Source organism: Typopeltis vanoorti, chromosome 2, assembly GCF_054136105.1.
Source record: "Typopeltis vanoorti isolate ZY-2024b chromosome 2, IOZ_Tvanoo_1.0, whole genome shotgun sequence".
NCBI lineage: Eukaryota > Metazoa > Arthropoda > Arachnida > Uropygi > Thelyphonidae > Typopeltis > Typopeltis vanoorti.
In genome coordinates this window covers 31309882-31330708 of record NC_143550.1, presented here as the reverse complement: position 1 = coordinate 31330708, position 20827 = coordinate 31309882, and the positions used below count along the sequence as shown (strand labels likewise).

General features: G+C 38.7%; 1 protein-coding gene across 1 annotated transcript in view; it reads left to right on the top strand.

The window, feature by feature from the left end:
• The window catches only part of LOC150108907 (muscle calcium channel subunit alpha-1-like), a 1617925-nt gene that overhangs the window by 1445448 nt on the left and 151650 nt on the right, over positions 1–20827 (top strand). The window contains exon 41 of the mRNA XM_090414483.1: positions 18632–18768. Coding sequence (XP_090270609.1) covers positions 18632–18768 — 137 coding nt within the window. The remainder of the gene's footprint in view (positions 1–18631; positions 18769–20827) is intronic.

Here is a 20827-nt window from a genome sequence, read left to right as displayed (position 1 = left end):
AAGGAGTTAGTGCTGTATGGGGATTCGCTATTAAGAGGTGTGATAGTTGAGAATTTGACGAAGTTGTACCAGCCGGGTGCGAACATAAAGGACGTCAGCGAATCTATTCGAGTGCAAAAACAGAGGGTGAAAGAGATGATAATCGTGGCAGGAACAAATGATTTGAAAGAGGACAAAATGGAAATGATAGAGGATGTGAGAGAATTACTTGAGGTAGCAAAAGAGAAGAATGAGAGAGTTAGGATGGTGAGTATTTTTCCGTGGTATGACAGTGAAGTGTTTAGAAGGAGGGCCATAATTGCCAATGGCTTTATGCATGGATTATGCATGGAGAGTGGTGTGGAATTTGTGGATGTGTGGAATGAGTTCGATGGGCGAAAGGACTTATATAAGATGGATGGGTTACATTTGAACGGAGTTGGTGTACGGAGGCTTGAAAAAGTGTTGATGAATGATGTGGAAGTGGATGTACAGACTCAGGGAAACTAGATTTATTAAGAGGTGGGGGGAGTAGATATGCAGCCTTTAGGGAGGCAGTTGAGTGTATGAATGAGTATATTATTCCCGAGCGAGTACGAAGGACAACAAATCAGAATGGGATAGTTAGTATAAGGCATCAAAGTAGGGATGGAACAAATGGGCTTCTGCAATTCATGTACACTAATGCCAGGAGTATTAGGAACAAGAAGGAAGAGTTTTTGGCCTTGGTTGGCACTTCCAGGCCACAGGTTGTTGGTATTAGTGAAACATGGCTGACAGAAGATGATAAAGCTAGTGGGATTGAATGCGACGGGTATAGCATGTTCAGGAGTGACAGGGTGAATAAAAAGGGGGGGAGGAGTGTTATTGATGATAGCTGATGAGCTGCAGCCAAGGAGTATAGAAGTTGAACTGCAGGATAGAGAAAAGAGCACATTTGAGGCTGTTTGGTGTGAGATAGAATCTAGCAGAAAATATACAATTGGGTGCTGCTATAGACCAGGTGATGGAATCGATGGTGGGGATAGTATGCATAGGCAAATAGAAGAAATGAGTGGAAGGAGGGTAATTATTATGGGTGATTTCAATTATGGTAACATTGACTGGAAAGAGGAGAGGGCACATGGGAGGAAGGAATTGGATTTTATGCAGTTATTAAGGGACAACTATCTGCGGCAGCATGTAGTGGAAAATACCAGGGGGCAGAGAGTGCTTGACCTAGTAATTGCAACTGAGAATGTGGCTGTAACGAACATGTCCATGTTGCCACCAATTGGTGAGCGTGACCATGAGGTCATGACTTGGGAGGTTGCTAAAGGAGTGGAATTTACAATTAAGACAGGGTACATGTGGAATTACAAGGCTGGTAAGTATGACAAGCTTAGGTGTGTGCTTGGTTCAGTGCCATGGCATGTAAAACTGCAAGGGCTGGATGTTGATAGTGCATGGGAGGTGGTTAAGAAGTGTTTGCAGGAGGCAATGGTTGACTGTATACCAAGAGTCCGAATAATAAATCAAGTAGGGGTTAAATGGATGAATAACGCTATTAAGCTTGAGCTGCAAAAAAAGAAACAACTATGGAGGGAATTTAAGGAGAAAGGTGACCGGCAGGCACATGAACGGTATAAAGCGCAGGCCAGAAGGATAACGAGTTTGGTAAGAAAAGCAAAAAAGGATTACGAAAGAACATTGGCCATGCAGGCTAAAGAGAATCCTAAACAGTTTTTTAGATATGTAGCAAGTAAAAAGAAAAATGTACATGGCAGAATGATTTTAAAGAATGCTGATGGTAGGAAGGTAACTGAATCAGTTGATATAGTTGAGTTACTGAGTGAGCACTTTGCAAGTATATATCATCCAGGTGGTGACATTGCAGAAACGAATAAACCAGCAGATTATACAGGAATTGTGGTGAATGAAGTGGAGGTGAGTAGTCTATTGCATAACCTCAGTGTCAGTGCATCTGTGGGATTGGATGGTATACCAGCTCGTGTGGTACGAGAAGCGGCTAAAGAATTGTCAGTGCCTTTGACCATTTTGTTTAATTTTGGTCTCGGGTCTGGGTTAGTCCCTAGGGGGTGGAAAGAGGAGAAAATAGTTCCACTGCATAAAGGAGGTTCCAAGACTGCTGTTGAAAATTACTGGCTGATCAGCATATCAGGAATTGTTGTCAAGGTCTTGGTGAAAATAGTCAAGAGGAAAATACAAGATTGGATAGAAGAAAATGGGATACTGTATCGGGGACAGCATGGTTTTGTGAAGGGTAGGTCATGCGTCAGTAACTTGCTCACGTATTATAACACAGTGACGGCTGAACTGGGTAAGGGGTTTACAGTGATTCTACTGGACCTTGCTAAGGCCTTTGACAGGATACCACATGGAATTCTAATCAGTAAATTGCAGCATATGGGGATGGATGTAGGGTTGGTAAGATGGATAGGAGGGTGGTTGACAGACAGATATCAGTGAGTGGTTTATTCAGGAGTAGAATCCACAAGACGGCCTGTGACTAGTGGTGTGCCACAAGGATCTGTTCTTGGACCACTGCTGTTTAATTTGTTCATTAATGATATAGGAAAGGATCTGAGAGGAACAGTTCATTTGTTTGCAGATGATGCAAAGTTGGGTAGGGCAATAGTGAATGCAGATGACGTCAAAATTTTGCAAGATGATTTGGATAGATTGGAGGTCTGGGCTAAGGTGAATGGATGTCAATTTAATGTGGCAAAATGTAAGGTTATACATTTTGGGGTGAAAAGATTAGCAGCAGATTACTACATTGGTGGAACTGTACTCCAGGAAATTGATGAGGCATGAGATTTAGGAGTGTTGGTGGATAAGGAGTTGAAGTTTAGGGGGCATATTGCAAAAAGTGGCCAAATCAGCTCATCAAATCACTTGGTTGCCGAAGAATACGTTGATGAGCAGAGACAAGCAGGTTATTGTTCCTCTGGATCGAGCCTTGATAAGACCCCATCTTGACTACTGTGCCCAGATTTGGTCACCTAGGTTTCTTCTTGATGGGGAGGAGAGGATCCAGAGGCAAGTGACCAAGATGATAGCAGGTCTGTGGAATGAACTTTATTAGAACAGGTTGAGGATTTGTGGGTTGCAAAAATTGGTTGATAGGCAGAGGAGGGGAGATATGATTGAGACATTCAAATTACTGAAGGGTTTCTATAAAATTAATTCAGAAGATATTTTTGAGAACAGGGCTGGTTGTGGGAGGACTAGGGGACATCCATGGAAACTGGGCAAAAGTGTGGTTAGTAAGGGTGTTAGAGATGGGTTATTTACTTGTAGAGTGGTGAATGAGTGGAATGCGCTCCCAGAGTCTGTGGTGGATGCTGTGACAGTGAACGAGTTTAAGGCGTGGTATGATAGATACTGTATGAATGTAGAATAGTTGTGATGAATATGATTTGGGGCCTCCCTCGATGAGTCTAATGACTCCCTGGAGTTGCCTGTAATAATAATAATGATAATAATAATAATATTATTATTATTATTATTATTATTATTATTATTTAATCTAAGACTCAGCTCTGAGATAGTCCTGAGGTGGAAAGAGGGGAAAACAGTTCCATTGCATAAGAATCCAAGACTGATGTAGCAAATTACCGACTGATCAGCAGATCAGGTGTTGTTGTCAAGCTATTGGAGAAGTTGGTCAAGAGCAAAATAAAGGAATAGATAGATGGAAATGGGATACTCTATGGTGGAGGGGGAAGCATGGTTTTGTGAAGGGTAGTTCATTTCTCAGTATCTTGTTCACATTTTATAATACACTGACACTTTGTTGGACTTTGCAAAAGCCTTTGACAGGATATCACATTCAATTCTAATCAATAAACTGCAGCACATGAGGATAGGTATAGGGTTGATTCAATGAATAGGAGGGTGGTTGATGGAGATATATCACAGAGTAATTATTCAGGAGTAGATTCCAAAAGAAGGCCTGTGACATAGTCCAAGAACATGCCAGAGGGCTATGTTCTTGGACTGCTACTTTTAATTTGTTCATTAACAATATAGGAAAGAATCAGGAAACTGTTCAGTTGTTTGCTGATGATGCAAAGTTGGTAGAGCAATAGTTAATACAGATTATATCAAAATTTTGCAGGATGATTTGGATAGATTGGCAGACTGGACAAGAGGAGAATGAATTTTGGTTTAATGTGGCAAAGTGTAAGGGTATGCATTTTGGGGTGAAAAGATTACCAGCTGTATACCACATTGATGGAACTGTACTCTGGGAAATTGACTAAGCCAGAGCTTTGGGAGTGTTAGTGGATAAGGAGTTAAAATTTAGGGGGAACATAACAAAAGTGGCTAAAGTAGCTCATCAAATCACTTGGTTACTGAAGAATACTTTGACGAGCAGAGACAAACCGGCTATTGTTCCTCTTTATTGAGCCTTGATAAGATCCCATCTTGACTACTGCATGCAGATTTTGGTGCCAGGGTTTCTTGCTGACGAGAGGCAAGTGACCAAGATGATAGCAAGTCAATGGAATGAACTTTACAAGAACAGGTTGAAGATTTGTGGGTTACAGAAACTAGTTGATAGGCAGAAAATAGGTGATATGATTGAAACATACAAATTACTGAAGGGTTTTTACAAGATTAATTCATACTAAATTTTTCAGAACAGGTCTGGTGGTGGTGGTGGGAATACTAGGGACCATCCATGGAAACTGAGTAAGGGTGTAGTTAGCAAGGATGTTAGAACTAGGTTTTTTGTTTGGAGAGTAGTGAATGAATTGAATAGGTTGCCAGAGTCTGTTGTGGGTGCCTTACTGTGAATGAGTTCAAACCAAAGTATGATAGATACTGTGCAAATGTTGAATCGTTCTTGACATGATATGTAGGACCTTCCTTGATGAGTGTAAGGACTCATTGGGAGAGAAATTGAAGAAAGTCTTTCCTCATGATACAAAACATTCATAGGATTTGAAATAGGAAATGATCACCTTTTCATTTTTAGCAGGTGAATACCACAATGAAAATCAGTTACTGAAACACTCAAATTTAATATCAACTGAAAAGAAGTGGAACTGGCAAAATAATTAGAGAAGTGCTGGGTCAACATGACTGATATCACCAAAAAAAAAAGAACACGACATAATAACCAAAAAGTATGATACTCAGGCAATAGTAATCATGTGAGAGAAAAAGTAGCTATAACACTTAAAGAAGCAACTATAACAATGAACACTAGATATGAAGATAAATTCCTTTAATGACAGGAAATTTTAAGTGGAGTGATGTGGCACCTCTCAAAATGGAGAATTGGACAATGGGAGTTATTTGTGCCTGTGGTGTCAAAGAAGGCTCTGTTAAAGAAGAAAAGGAGGAATTATATGAATCACTCAAGAAGGCAGTAGACATAAAAAAATAAATGGGAAATTGCTCAAAATCTAACCTCAGAGCAGGAAATGAATGTCAGTCACATAAAACATATTTTGAGAAAATTTATAGGTACTTATTATTATTATTAGTTTTGTAAATAATAGTAGTATGTATTTGTTGAATTATGTTTCACATCCTGCACTAGTCATTTCTTAGTGTGTGCTACAACATAAAGATGTTCACATGGAGAGAAAATACAGAAAATAAGAAACATCTTATCAACTCTGCTATCGTCGATATGATATATTTATGCTTCATCAAGATACAGAATATACAGAGTATCTGAAATAGGAAGTGCTCATTTAATTATGAGCAGGATAAAAACGAATATCAAATTAAAAAGAAAAATATGTAAGAACATTATAAAACAAATTGAAGTGGAACAGCTTTCAGAATTGGACCATGGACTCAAGTATACAAATATTATTGGAGAAAACACAAAAGAGTTTGAACACGAGCACTTTTTTCTCGCTGGTAAAATCTGAGAAAAACATTTATAATTTCAGCCAAGAAGACACCTGAAGATTTTACAAGGATAGAAAAGTTCCAAACTTCATCATAGACTCAAGAAGAAAGCAAGTTGTTATTATTATTAAGAAGAAAGAAAGTTATTATTATTATTATTAACATCTGATCGCCATGGAGTCAGAGACACATCGTGGGAGGTACACATTATCATAAGCTCACCCAACCATGCCTTAAACTGATTCATAGTGTCTACATTCAGAACACGTTCAGGCAATGCATTCCACTAATCAAACACTCTCCATGCAAAGAACTAACTCCTCACTCCCTCCTTATACAGTTTCAATCAATGGCCTCTTGTTCTACTCTCCCACTGTGTGAAAAATTTCTTCCTAGTCAAACTGATAACAATCCTTGACCAACTTATATATCTCAATCATACCCCCCCCCCTCCTCCTGCTATTCACAAAGCTTTTTTGATTTACATTCTTTCAATCTGTGTGAATATTCTCTAGACCCTTTCTTACATATCCTTATCACCATGAAAAATCAATAACCAAATCTGTGCACAATAATCCATATGAAGTCTGATCAAGATCTTATACAATGGAATCGTAACCTTTGTATATCATGGGCCTCTGCATCATTGCCATTATCCGATATGATAACTTTACAACTTGTGCAATGTGGCTCCTGAATTTCAGGTCATTATCCACGAATCCCAGATCTCTCATCTCCTCTACCTACTTTGAAGTTTCCCCACCAAGTGTATACTTTTCATCCCATCGTTGCTTACCAAATTGCAAAACTTTATACTTTGCAACATTGAACTGATAGTTCCACTTACCTGATTACTTATACAATCTATTCAAGTCCTTCTGTAAGGCTGCAACATCTGCTTGACTCTGAAGTACTCTCCCCAATTTTGCATCATCTGCAAATAGTTGCATATCACCAAACCCATCCCAATATCATTAATATACAAATTGAACAACAATGTCCCCAATTCAGATCCCTATGGTGCACCACTAGTGACTTTCCTCTTTTGGGATACTGTACCTTCATATACAACTTTCTGATATCTATCTGATAGCTAGTCACCAGTCCAACTCAATACTCTGTTATCTGATTCCATCCATTTCAGTTTAATTAACAGCTTGTTGTGTGGCAGACTATCAAAAGCTTTTGCAAAATCTAAATATACCACTGTATATGCATCTTCCTTGTTCAACACATTTGTCACCTTGATATAATACCTAAGTAAGTTATTAATACATGATCTCCCTTTAACAAACCCATGCTGACAAGCACAGAGAATACTGCTGTTATCAACCCATTTCTGTATCTTAGTTTTCACCAATCTCTCCTTAACTACAACTTTAGATATACTGATTGCCTATAATTTGTAGTTACAACCTTACCGCCACTGTTATACAGTGGATCAACACTTTACCTTCTTTCCACTCTCTTGAAACTTGTACTGTTGTAAGACTCTTATTAAACAGGCATGACAATGCTACTGCCTCCTTGAACATTCCCTTAAAACATGTGGTAATATGTCATCAAATCCTGTTGTCTTATTCACATGAAGCTTATTTATTTCTTCACATACCTCCTGCTCACTCAAAATTAAACCATTTTCTCCTATGGCCTCTACACTTGAGGTTTTCATGATTTCACCCTGATGAGGATGAAGCATCCATCCTTATAAACTGTTCACTGGAAACCTCAATGACTTCTGTAACAGTTACCATTTTACCATTTTCATCTAATAACATTGTCTTTCTATAATAATTCTTCCTTCTATTTGCCATATGTATGAAAAACTCATTAAGGTATTTTGGGCCTAATTTGCTAATTTCTGCTAATATTGTAGTCCTGCTGTTTTTACCAACTGAGTCATATTCCTGCACTTATCTTTATACTCCTTATGAAATTGATTTCTACCATTATATCAATTTCAATCAATATCTTTTGGTGAGTTCCCACACAGCATTTATCCCACTTCCATTTAGCACCTCATCCCATGCTATAGCTCTGAACTGTCTCCCAAGCTTTTTTTATAATCACTGGTCTTGTAATATATCCTTTCCACACAGAAGTTGTCATATCATATGGTAAGCTACAACCCAGTGATCACTTCATGATCCCCTCTTACCAACTGGAGGGAAGTGCAAAACCCAACTCACAAACACATCATCTGATGAAATGATCAGATATAAAACTCCTAATCCTTGGGTGCTCTTCTTTACATATTGCCTAATATAGTTGCCTCTCAGGAACACAAGAAATTCATTTTCCTTATTCCTAAATGTTATCTCTTCATTCCAGTCTGTACTGCCATAATTAACATCACCCATAATTATCACCATTTCCTTGTTCATTAACCAAAGTTGTTTATACATTTCTTCATCACTACCCTCATCGTTCCCTGGTGTATAACAGAATCTGACTAAATATCTGTTCCTGCTAGTCTCCATCTCACACCATACTGACTCAAAACCATTGCCACTATTTACATATTGCATCTCCACTTTTTAGGGATATAAATTGCTTTCTATCATCAACAGTACCTCTCTGTTCATGTCCTTTCTGTCCTCACAGAAAACATTATACCCTTCCATTCTATTCCTGTCAGGATATCATCGATATGCAGCTATGTATCACTTATCCCAACAATTTTTGGGTGAATAAACTTAATCGATGAAACATTCCCTTATTTCTGATGCTTTTAGCATTTGCAAATAAACACAGCAATTTCTATAACATCTCCTGTCAGTGCCACTTGTAGGTTGTGATTTCCCCACATCTGATCATTTCTAATTGCCTGTAAACTGTCTCTTCAGACTCGACTACATCCCATACAGCACTACATTACTTTCTACAATTCCAATACAGTAATTCATTTTTTACTCTCCTACCACTGTCTTCTTCCTTCTTACACCTGCAACCACCAGTCTCTTCTCTAAATGTCTCTATTTCACTCTGTACAAGTTTCAGTTCCCCATCCTCCCCATTTCTCTTCTGATATCCTCATTGATGTTTATGTTCCATTATTCAAGAATTCCTCAGCGTTTTGCTTCTTCATCTGTCTTACTACTCTCTCTACTGGATCATGTACTGACATTATTCTATATTTAGTCTTCCCCACTTTTGCTATGCCCATATTGCTAAGGTCATTCATGCTACCATTGATGAATTGTTCCATAAGATTGCTTGGCTGCGTTTTCATAACTTTCTTGTCTCTCGTTCTGCTCTTTTACATTATATTTTTTTGCTATTAGACAAGTACTCATTCTTCTTGTTACATTCTCACTTTTCTTACCTCTCAGTCACTGATATATCACTGCCCATCAACTCCACATTCAAGTTGTACTTTGTGCGCACACAAAGTGCAACTTGTTCCTAATCCTTGTGAAAAGAAGCAGGTTTCTTCTCACTTTCCTGCTCACACCCTGTTTATAAAGTTTCCAGGCATCACTGCTTGTTCTCCCCTCATCTCCCACCAGTTTATGAAAACCTCTTCAACATTAATCCTATAACAACCCCTTATTAACTTGTACATCTCTATCATATTGCTTATTGCACACTTAACATCTCCCCATGCATACATACTATACTCACGGCACTGTACCATCTTTGAGAAATCTATGCTGTGTATCTTATTTTCCTTTCACATAGACTTATACAAGAACTTGCCTTTCACCATTATGTTGTATCAGTGTACTAAGTTCAACGATTTTGTGAACAAATTTAATTTATCTTCAGATTCAACTTTGCACACTTAACTTTGCAAACAAATAAGTGCACAACTTCTATCACAACTCCTACACATAAACACACGCTTATTTACAATTAATTAGTCAAAAAAACTTATCTGAACCAAGAGCCTTCTTTGCACAAGAATTCCAGTGAAACACCTCCTGGCATCCTGAATATATAAATGAAAGTCCTATCAAAGAGATGTAATAGAACCTTAAATAGGGCAATAGGTGGTGAAAGAATAAGATATCAACTCCAGAGACTATATATATTTCTTTGAGTAACTTAGTGAAAGTACCTTTTTCATGAAGAGTAGTGAGTGAGTGGAATGCATTGCCAAAGTGGGTAATCACTGCCATACACTGATAACAAATGTATGCAAAGTAAGGTATGATAATTACTATAGGTATGATAATTTCTAGTGATTCTTGTGACTCCTAGAGGCTTAGTATGATATTAATACTACATTCTTCAGTTAGGACTGAACTTAAATAAAGATTGACATTTTTAGCTAATCCTGAACATTTCTTTCTTAAATTCATCCATGTTTTCTTATTTCATTATTACAAATTAAGCTGAAATCACATCCCAAATATGCTATGTGAATGAAATATTAAATCAATTTCCCATTTGAGTTTTGCATTATTGGTATAACTCAGATTTTGTTTAGAAAACTTGTTCAATAAGGATAATCGAACCTGCTCTACCAACTTTCCTTATCCAAATAGGTGAGTGTGTGAGAGAGAGAGAGAAAGGAATTTCCACAGGCTATTGAAATTCATATCCAAAACTACAATGACAGAAGTAATAATGAATAGTGATGTGAAGTCATACCACCTTTGCCACGAGTTGCCCCAGTCCTGAAAGATACTTAAGATGCAAACTTTGTTTGCTTATACTTGGATAATGTATTATCATCAAATTCCTGATATATACCCTATAAGGATATGATAGAATTACATGAAAAATTACATCTAAAATTTTCCTCCAAATCAATCTGTTACTTGTCAAGACTCCAACATTTTCAGATCTTATATTTCTATCTTCTAAGGCACTTTTTACTGTATCAATCCACCTATATCTTGGTCTTCCTCTGGTTTTTTTTTTATGGCAACCTAGCAGGGAACACATATTTTGCTAATCTTTCTTCTCCCATTCTGTTTAAGTGACCATACCATCTGAGAGATTAGCTCTGCTAACATTCCTGGATGCTGGCAGTGCCAGTTTCTTTCCTAATATCCTCATTTTTAATATGATATTGCCATTGATGTCATCTGTTCACACCCCAAATCTTTTCCACGACTCTCATATCTGCGGTCTTTGGTCAAGTGTTTTACTTCTGACCCAGCTCTCAGATCCATAAGTTAAAATTGGCTTGAATACTGTCTTGTACACAACTAATTTAGTGTTTTGACTAATTTCTCTCTTATTCCATATAAATTTATTCAGTTGACTTCCTACCATACCAGCTTTGTTGATTCTGTTGTCTATTTCCATATTTCATTTTCCATCTTCACTAAAAATCGTGCCTAAAGAGCTAAAATGTTTTACTTGTTCTATAGGTTCTCCATTCAAAATGCAGTTGATATTTTCAATGTTTCTGCCTATTTTCATTGTCTTTGTCTTTTTAATGCTGACCTTCATATGATATCTATTACAACACTTATTCAATTTATTCAGGGAATCTTGAAGACTTGTAGCAGATTTATTTAGAAGTATAACATCATCTGCATAAAGCAAAGAGCTGAGATTAACATCTCCTATTTTGATATCAGGTTTAATACCACTTTCCTTCATAATATGATCCATATAGATAATGAAAATTGTAAATCCTTGTCTGACACCAGATTTAACATTCAACTACCTTCCTGTACTTCCTTCAATTCTAACTACTGACTGACAATCATATAAAGACTAAGTATTGCTTGATATAATGCCCCATTAACACCATATAACTGTAGCGTATTGAATAGCTTCTGTCTTGGCACCTTGTCATATACCTTTTCCAGATCGACAAAACTTAAATACAGATCTTTGTTATATTCTCATGATTTCTCAACTATCTGTCATAAAGTGAAAATCTGATCCTGATAGCCTCTATTTGGCCTGAATCGAACTTTCTTCACCAAGCTTCTCTTTCATAATCTTTCTCAACAATTTCTCAAGTATACTTGCATATATCTTACCTGGAACACTCAGTAGGGAAATACCTCTGTAATTCTCACATTCAGTTTTATTTCCCTTTTTGTATATGGGTACTATGAGAGCTCTACTCCAATCATCAGGAAATCATCTCTGTGTCTAGGCCTTTTGAACTATGCAGTACAGCTACTGTAAGACTTTTATACCTCCATATGTGAGCATTTCTGATCAAATATCATCTACTCCTGCTGCCTTTCAGGCTTTTGATGGCTTTTCTACTTCAAGTATGGATATGTATTCCTGACTGCATGCCTGGTCAGTGTATTTTATCACTATGCTGTCATCACTGCTTATTTCATTTAGCAATTTTTCGAAGTAATTACTTCATACTTCAAGGATATCTTTTTCTCTTGTTTTATGTCACCTTTATCATCTCTAATTCCTTTTACAGCACTCCTTCCTCCATTTCTGAGCTTCTTCAACAACCTCCAGAATGAGGTTGTTGATATTTATTTTCTATGTTCTTACCAAAGTCCTCCCATGACTTTTGTTTAGCTAGTGTTTAGTTACACAGTGTTTAGCTTTCTTACATTTGTCTCTCTATTCTCTAAGAGTACAAGCTGACTTATTTTCCAGGAACTTTTGATATACTTTCTTCTTTCACTGCCTCTTTAACTTCCTGTGTCCACCATGGAGTTCTGATTTTTCTATTGGATAATGGATTAAACCATGTATATAATTTTTTGGTATCTTTAATTTATAATATAACCAAGTGGAAAATTTTCAACAACTATCTATCTCTAATCCAGAGTATTTTAATAATAAGGTACGACACCTTTTGGAAACTCATATAGAAAAATATGACTTCTGCATTACTTCAAACTTCGTATCTTACCTCTGGGTCTGACTCCCACTGCTGAGACCTCAATGGAGATCAAAACCAGTAGTGACCTTTCCCATAATGCAGAGCATTATACATGTCCACAAGGAAATGTGCTTTGCATTATGGGATACTAAGGCAAGTGATGCGAAGTCATACCACCTTTGCCACAAGTGCCCACCTCAGTCTTGAAAGATACTCCAGGTGCAAACTTTTTTAGCTTACATTTGGATAATGGATTAAACAAAGTATATAATTATTATTATTCAGGCCTCCATGGAGTCAAAAGACTCATCGCAGGAGGTCCTTCCTAAGAAATACAAAGTCTATCAAGACCCATCTTGGGAGGTCCCTCCGAGGAAGCACAAAGTCCATCATACCACTCCTTAAACCCATTGACTGTTCTTGCTCACACCCTTCTATCAGGCAATGCACCGTGGGGTGCATTGCCTGATAGAGTGGAGTGAGCGAGAAATAACTCCCCACCCTTCTGCCCTCAGCCTCCCCTCGTAACCTCCAGGGATGGGCCCTTGTCATCACTCCCTTCAGCTGTTCAACCAAGCAAAAGAACTCTCACTCTCCAGTGCCCACCCTGCAACCACCCCTCAATAGTTCAAAAGTCTCAATTGCATCACCTCCCCCTCTTCCACCCACCAAATTCTGCAATCCAAACATCCTCACCCTCATAAATAACATTGTACAGTTCCGAAACCATCCCGTCATCCGCCTTTGTACCCCCTCCACAGCCAATCTATCCCCCCCCCCCAAATCCCGGGGACCAAATCCGAGAACAACGGTCCAAGTGCGGTCTGATCAGACCCCATACAACGGAATGACAACTCCCCATTCTCCACAGGCCAGTGTCCCTCTCATTATTGCAGCAATCCTCTGTGCCACTTTCCCCACCTTTGCAACATGTCCCCTAAACCTCAGGTCTCCATCAATCATCAACCCCAGATCCCGTCTCCCAAACCTCCTCCAGCACAGCCCCTCCAACAGAGTATGAGGCATCCCATCGATGTGTCCCAAGACCACCTTACATTTTGCTGCATTAAACTGATACCCCCATCCATTTGCCCATCTGTACAGCAAATTCAAATCCTCCCACAGGGCCACCACATCTGCGCTATTCCCAATAATCCCTCCCAGCCTCACATCATCTGCAAACAACTGAAACCCCCCCCCCCGCAATTCACCGGCAATGCCACTGATACAAAGGTCAAACAATACAATATAGATCCCAGCACTGAGCCCCATGGGACCCCACCCGGCAACCCTCTGCCTCCTTGAAACTGCCCCACCATACACAACTCTCTGATACCTATCAAACAGCCAATCTTGAATCCAGTTGACCAACCTGACATCCAGACCCATGTGCTGCAACTTAAATATCAGCTTATCATGTGGCACCCTGTCAAATGCTCTCGCTTAGTCCAAGAAAATGGAAGCACATGCCCATTCCCCATCCAATGCTCCCGCAACCCTATTACAAATGGACAGCACATCACCAAAACAAGAGCGCCCCCACAAATCCACACCAACTCCCACAGACAACATTACCACACTTGTCCAATGCTGCATATGGCACCCCACCAATCTCTCCAAGATCCCAACAACCACTGACGACACACAAACCGGCCTATAACCAGACACCCCCACTCCGCCACCACCACCCTTATGCAATGGCACCATCTTACCCTCTCTCCATTCTCTGGGCACCTTTCCATAGCCAGACTTTCATTGAAAAACCAGGTCAAAGGGGTTTTCAATTCTTCAGCACATTCTCTCAAAACTCATGGTGAAATACCATCCAGTCCCACAGCTTTACTGACATCCAGAGTACTCAGTATTTGGAACACACTCTCCTCCTGCACCTCTAAACCTCAAACCTGCCATATCCCTCTAGCATTAAAATTTACTCCTCCAGAATGAAATACTCCAATAAAGTGTTAATTGAACAATTCCACTATGTCCTCTGCATCAGTCACTCCATTCCCATTTTTATCCCAAAATGCCATTCTTCTACAGTCATTTCTCCCCCTACTGGCCATATAGCCAAAAAATTCCCTAGGATCTTCCCTGGGTCTCGGGGCCAATCTCTTTTCATATTCCAGTTTCACCTTCCCTACCATACTAGTCACTCTCCTGGTCTGTGTCTTATATTCATCATGCATCTTCTCTTCACCTGTCTCCCCACATCTCCTTCATAGCCTCTTTTTCGCATGCAGTTCCTGTTTAATGTTGTTAGTCATCCATTTTACTCCAAATTGTGTCCTATTCTTCATTCGTAGAATACAGCTTATTGTTGCTGCCAACAAATATTCCTTCACAATTTCCCAAGCACTAATGATATCCGGCCTTCCAAATCTTCCCTCCACGAAACTTCTCCAAGTTGACTTCTAAGAGTATTATAATCGCCTGCTTTATAATTCCATATATGTTCCCATCTCTTTGATACTCCTGCATGTCTATTCATTTTCCAAGTCAAAATCATATGGTCACTCTCTTCAACCGGCCGGAGAGATGCCATCTCAGTTATTATCAACTTTTCTGATGCCATGACCAAATCCAAAACTGTTGATCATCTTGTTCCCTCTATTACATGTTGCCTAAGACATTTGTCCCACAAGAATTCTAAAAATTCCATTACCTTATTGCTACATGCATCTTCCTCTCCCCAATTTATACTGCTGCAGCTAAAATCTTCCATAACAAGCATTCTTCTTGCACTTGCCAAGCTCAACTGTCTGAACATCTCCTTGTCCTCACCCTCTGTGCTCCCTGGTCTGTAGCAACACCTCACTAAATATCCTGTCTTGTCCACTTCTACCTCATACCATATGCCTTCAAAATCATTAGTGTCACAGCTTTCCAAAGCCTCCACTCTTATATTTCGTAACTTATCATAAGCAGTACTCTACCATCATGCTTTCCCTTCCTATCCTGCCGAAAAATGCTGTACCCTGCTACTTCTATTCCTGTTATTATATCCTCTTCTGTCAACCACATCTCAGTGATCATGATAATCTTTGGCCAGGCTGATGCTATCAACACCACTAATTCCTCTCCTTTATTCCGGATACTCCTGGTATTAGTATAAAGCATAAAAATGCCATTACTTCTATACCCAGCTATAATAAATTTAGTTTAATCCTTTATCCCAGTGAGAGCAAACAAAGTTTGCGCCTGAAAATATCTTCAGGACTGAATATAGTGTTGTACTATCTTACCTGGGTAAGTAGTACAACACCAGGCAACTCATAGCAAAGGTGGAGCAAGCTACCAACACTCCTATCCCAGTATCTCCCATAATGCAAAACACATCTCCTTGTGGATATGTATACTGTTATGCATTAAGGGATTGGCCACTACTTTCAACATTCTATACCCAGTATTATCCCCTCTAGACTCCACTGGGCTCATCATTTCCTGATGTTGTCCCCCCTTCACCCAAGTACCCATTCCCACAAGAGGCCACCACTGCTACCATCCACCCTGAGACACACAGACTCGTTCAGAACAGCAATCTCTCCAGATGCCTGCATTCTTCCTCATTCAGATGCAAGCAGTCTCTCGCATACAATTCCTGTCTGATCTCAAATGCCCTCCAAATATCCACATATTCCAATCCTCTCTTCTGACATCTTCTAGTTATTATATTATTCAATATTACTGCTCTTCTGCTCAGCTTGTCACTATCATACCTTGGCAACACACACACTATCTTTCCTCTCGGTGTCTTCTTACGTGCAACCTCAAGCAAGAATCTTTATCTCTCGCTGCCCAATTTACATTACCTCTCATGTCATTTGTTCCTACCATCACAATCATCTCATTCACCCTTTCACCCCTGTTAATTGCCATAGCCACACTTTCTATCATTCTTCCAGGTAAATACTACTCATATATCCTATCTTGAACACCACGGATTATTGAGTCCCCATATATTACACTTCTTACCACGCTGTTCCTTGATTGCTCACATACATCCCTCACTCTCTCTCTCTCTCTGTGCTTCCCTACTTACCTGCCTTCCTGACATCACTCTATCCCTGGGTCCAGTGTTCCTTTGCATTCCTCTCATGCCCTCTCTCTCCTACTGTTTCCATTCTCTCCTCTTCTATCATTCACATAACTCTCTCATTCCCTCTCTTCTACTGTTCCTATTCTCTCCTCTTCTATCATTCCCATAACTCTCTCTCACTCCTATTCTGATTTGTCTTGCATTCGTCTCTTCCATTTGCTTAATCTCATCTTTCACACTTCTCATCTCACTCCCTAGACATTCCACCTGCTCTTTCAGCTCATATATATCTCTCTCTGCAAGTCAGCCACTGTTATTTGCCATTCATCCTCCCAATTGAGACCATTAACGAAAACTTCACTATCATTCAACCTTTCAATACTCCCCCACTCTCATTTTTTTATTCATACTTCTCTCACCCTCTATCATACCACTCATCTCTCTACGTGGAGAATCTCCCGTCTCTGACTCAACGAGATCATTTTGCACATATACACATATTTCACCTTCTCTCACCTGTCACATATATACAACCGCCGGGACGCATACATTCCACAAGTCCCGCATGCTACAAAATTCAATATGATACCACACAAAATGGAGTCCTTAAATGAAGGAGGACTTGGTGATACACCATTTGCAATTTTAACTGCCACTGCCGCCATTATTCAAAATAGTATCGCTAATTAGTGTCAAAAATAGTATTGCAACTAAATGCTAAATAAGTATAAAGGATGTTGAAAGTTTATTTTTCACTTGGTTAGACTATAATAAGTTTAGTTTAATCCTTTATCCAAGTGTGAGCAAACAAAGTTTCCACCTGGAAGTATCTTCAGGACTGGGGTAAGGTGGTACAACACTGGGAAACTCGTTGCAAAGGTGGAGCAAGCTAACATCACTCCTATCACAGTATCTCCCATAATGCAAAACACATCTCCTTGCAGATACGTATAATGTTATGCATTAAGGGAAGGACCACTACCCAGACTACTTTTGATCTTTATTGAGGTCTCTTCAGTGGGAGCTAGGCCAAAGTGGAGATACCAGGCAGAAGTATTAGCAAGGCCATCTCTATCTATAGGAGTTGCCAAACGGTGTGCCACCTTATTATTAAATTACACTGGATTTAGAGAAAGATGTTGAAAGTTTATTTTTCACTTGGTTAGACTATAATAAATTTAGTTTAATTCTTTATCCAAGTCTGAGCAAACAAAGTTTGCGCCTGAAAGTATCTTCAGGACTGGGGTAAGGTGGTACAGCACCGGGCAACTGGTTGCAAAGGTGGAGCAAGTTAACATCACATCAACACCAGGCAGCGAGTTGCCTGGTGTTGTACCACCTTACCCCAGTCCTGAAGATATTTTCAGGCGCAAACTTTGTTTGCTCACACTTGGATAAAGGATTAAACTAAATTTATTAAGTATAAAGAAGTATAACTATATAAGTAAAAGTACAAATAATTACAAACAAAACATTTAGGTATACTAAATATAAAAAAAAAAATAAATAAAAAAATCAGCTAACGCCTATTTGTTCCCGTATAGGGAGTAGGCTAAATATAAATAAAATAAAACTAAATAATTTCTTGGTATCTTTAATTTATAAGAAAGCAAAGTTCATCAAATGTTATCCAGCCATCTAACATTCATGCACTACCTTACCTGTGGGCAAACTAGTCATTTCTGCTACTCATCACACTGATGATGAACTATGCAGCTCTGTCTACTACTTGGCTGGCAAGTAACATGTAATTTACTGTATCTTAGAAATACTCAGTGGTCCTCTCTCTCTCTCTCTCTCAAAGGTAGCATGATTTCGTTTTATTTCATCTCTATTTTTCAGTTATACATAATAGTGATAAGCCTCTAGTTTAGCTGGAGGGTGAACCAACAATTGCATTTTTTTATTTTTAAATATCTTTTATATTGTTATAGTGATTGCATATTAAAAAAAAATATTTTTTATAGCTGATGATGATGTCACTGTTGGCAAATTTTATGCCACTTTCCTTATTCAAGACTATTTTAGACGTTTTAAAAAAAGAAAAGAGGAGCGTGAGAAATCTGTCGGTGATAAATCTCATGAAAGCGCTGTTGCATTACAGGTGAGAAATTTATCTAAGTAAAGTTCCATGCCAGTTCAGATGATAAATATGATATTCACTTGGAATAATCTGTTTGAAAAAAAAAAATAATAATTCAGACAGTTTATTAGGTTAGACCCAACTGCTGTTTAAAAACAAATAGGCATTTTTTTTTCATTCATTCCTAAAATTAAATAAGCAGTTTATTATCTTGTTTTAATGATTTACTGTGGTTTATAGAAACATTCATGTTATAAACATATCTGAAGTCATGCAGTTTAAAAACCCATTTAGAGTATGATGATGATGAACAGCCTATTTTTCTACCCACTGTAGGGTGAAAGCCTCTCCCATTGCGGGAGGTTTGGGTCTACTGCTCCCATGGTGACCTAGTCCATATTGGGAGAATGTATCTATACTTGGGTGAAGGAATGTATGAAGGTGGAAGACAATCACAAACATCCATGCCTACGCGGGATTTGAACCCGCAGCCTATTGGCTGGAGAGCAGATACGCTAACCACTCGGCCAACCAGGCCGGCATTTAGAGTATAAGCATTATTAATTATGTCATATACATGTTTATATAGAATACTGGACACTATTCATAAATTTATTACACAACTAATAATTCACAGAAAATCAGAATGATACGCTACCAATATATAGTTCAAGTTAAGAAATAGCCAGATGTAGGTACTATAATGTCCAGTTTAATGCATTTGTGTCTTATGCATGGATTGCACAATTACAGGCATGATGTTTCTCAATACTTTGAAACACTTGCTAATGTTCATAGCTGTCAGACAGTTTTCCTCAACACGATTTCTGGTTCCATTTGAATTATGTACACACACTGAAAGTTGGATGTCCAGAACTACTGCTGTAAAAACCTAACTGGCAGGTAAATAATCAATACTCTGTCTTCCCTAGATCCTTGGCTCCTACTGAATTTCTACTTGTGTGGTTATAATTAAAGATATGCAATTGATATCCCACCTTGGACAAAAACGAATAAAATAATTACATAAATAAATCCAGTCTACCAGCCTGGTTGGCTGAGTGATTAGCATATCTTTTCTTCAAACAACAGGCTGCTGATTTGAATCCTGCCATTGGCATGGATGATTGTGATTGTTCTTAGATGGGAGATAAACTTAATTGCCCAGTGTGAAAGCACTAGCCCACTTACTGAGGCCTGAAATGGCTTAAAAAAAGTTACATATTTGGTCTTTAAAATGGGGATTTCCGGATTGCATTAAAAATGCTTAAGGGCAAAGTTGTATAACTGGGAGGAGACCTCCACATAACCTTTTAAGAAATGCAGAGAAACAACTGGGGCTTCTGACCTAATGTCCAGCCCCCACCTTCTCATGGTGCACCCTATTAGTCATCTACCTAGATACCGAACAAATGAGGATGGACTGGCTATTTAGGATTTTGCTGACCAAATTGTATTCTTATTGGCTTCAAATGCAATGTAAAATGATAATACAACATGACAGAATTTCGTTCTGGGTGGGGTATCACTAAGTTAAACAAAGCCCCGTGTTTTTTGTCAAGGAACACAGCCGAACAGTGCAGAGTCAGCTACTGGAACATATTGCAACTCAACATCAGCAGAGTTCAAGATTGGTACTATCAGTGTAAGAAACATTAATGGAAAAGAAATGGAACTAGCAGAAGAATTGGATAAATACCAGATCAACATAATAGGTGTGACTGCAACATAGACGACAAAAACAGATGAGATTTTTCTAAGTAACAAATACAAAATGTTATATTCAGGCAATAATAAGTAGGGAAAAGAAGGAGTAGCTAGAGCATTCATTACTAAATATGAAGATAATCTTCTTGAATTGCAGGCAGTATCAAGTAGAATGATGTGCACAAATATCAGCATGGGAAACTGGACGATGAGACTTATTTGTGCCTAAGGTCTCACAGAAGGTTCTACAAAAGAAGAAATGTAGAAAATTTTTGAGCAATAGCGAAGACAGCTGACACAGTGAAAAAGGAAAATTTGGTTCATGGTGGAGATCTACACAGCAGAGTAAGAAATGATAACCAGACATATAGAA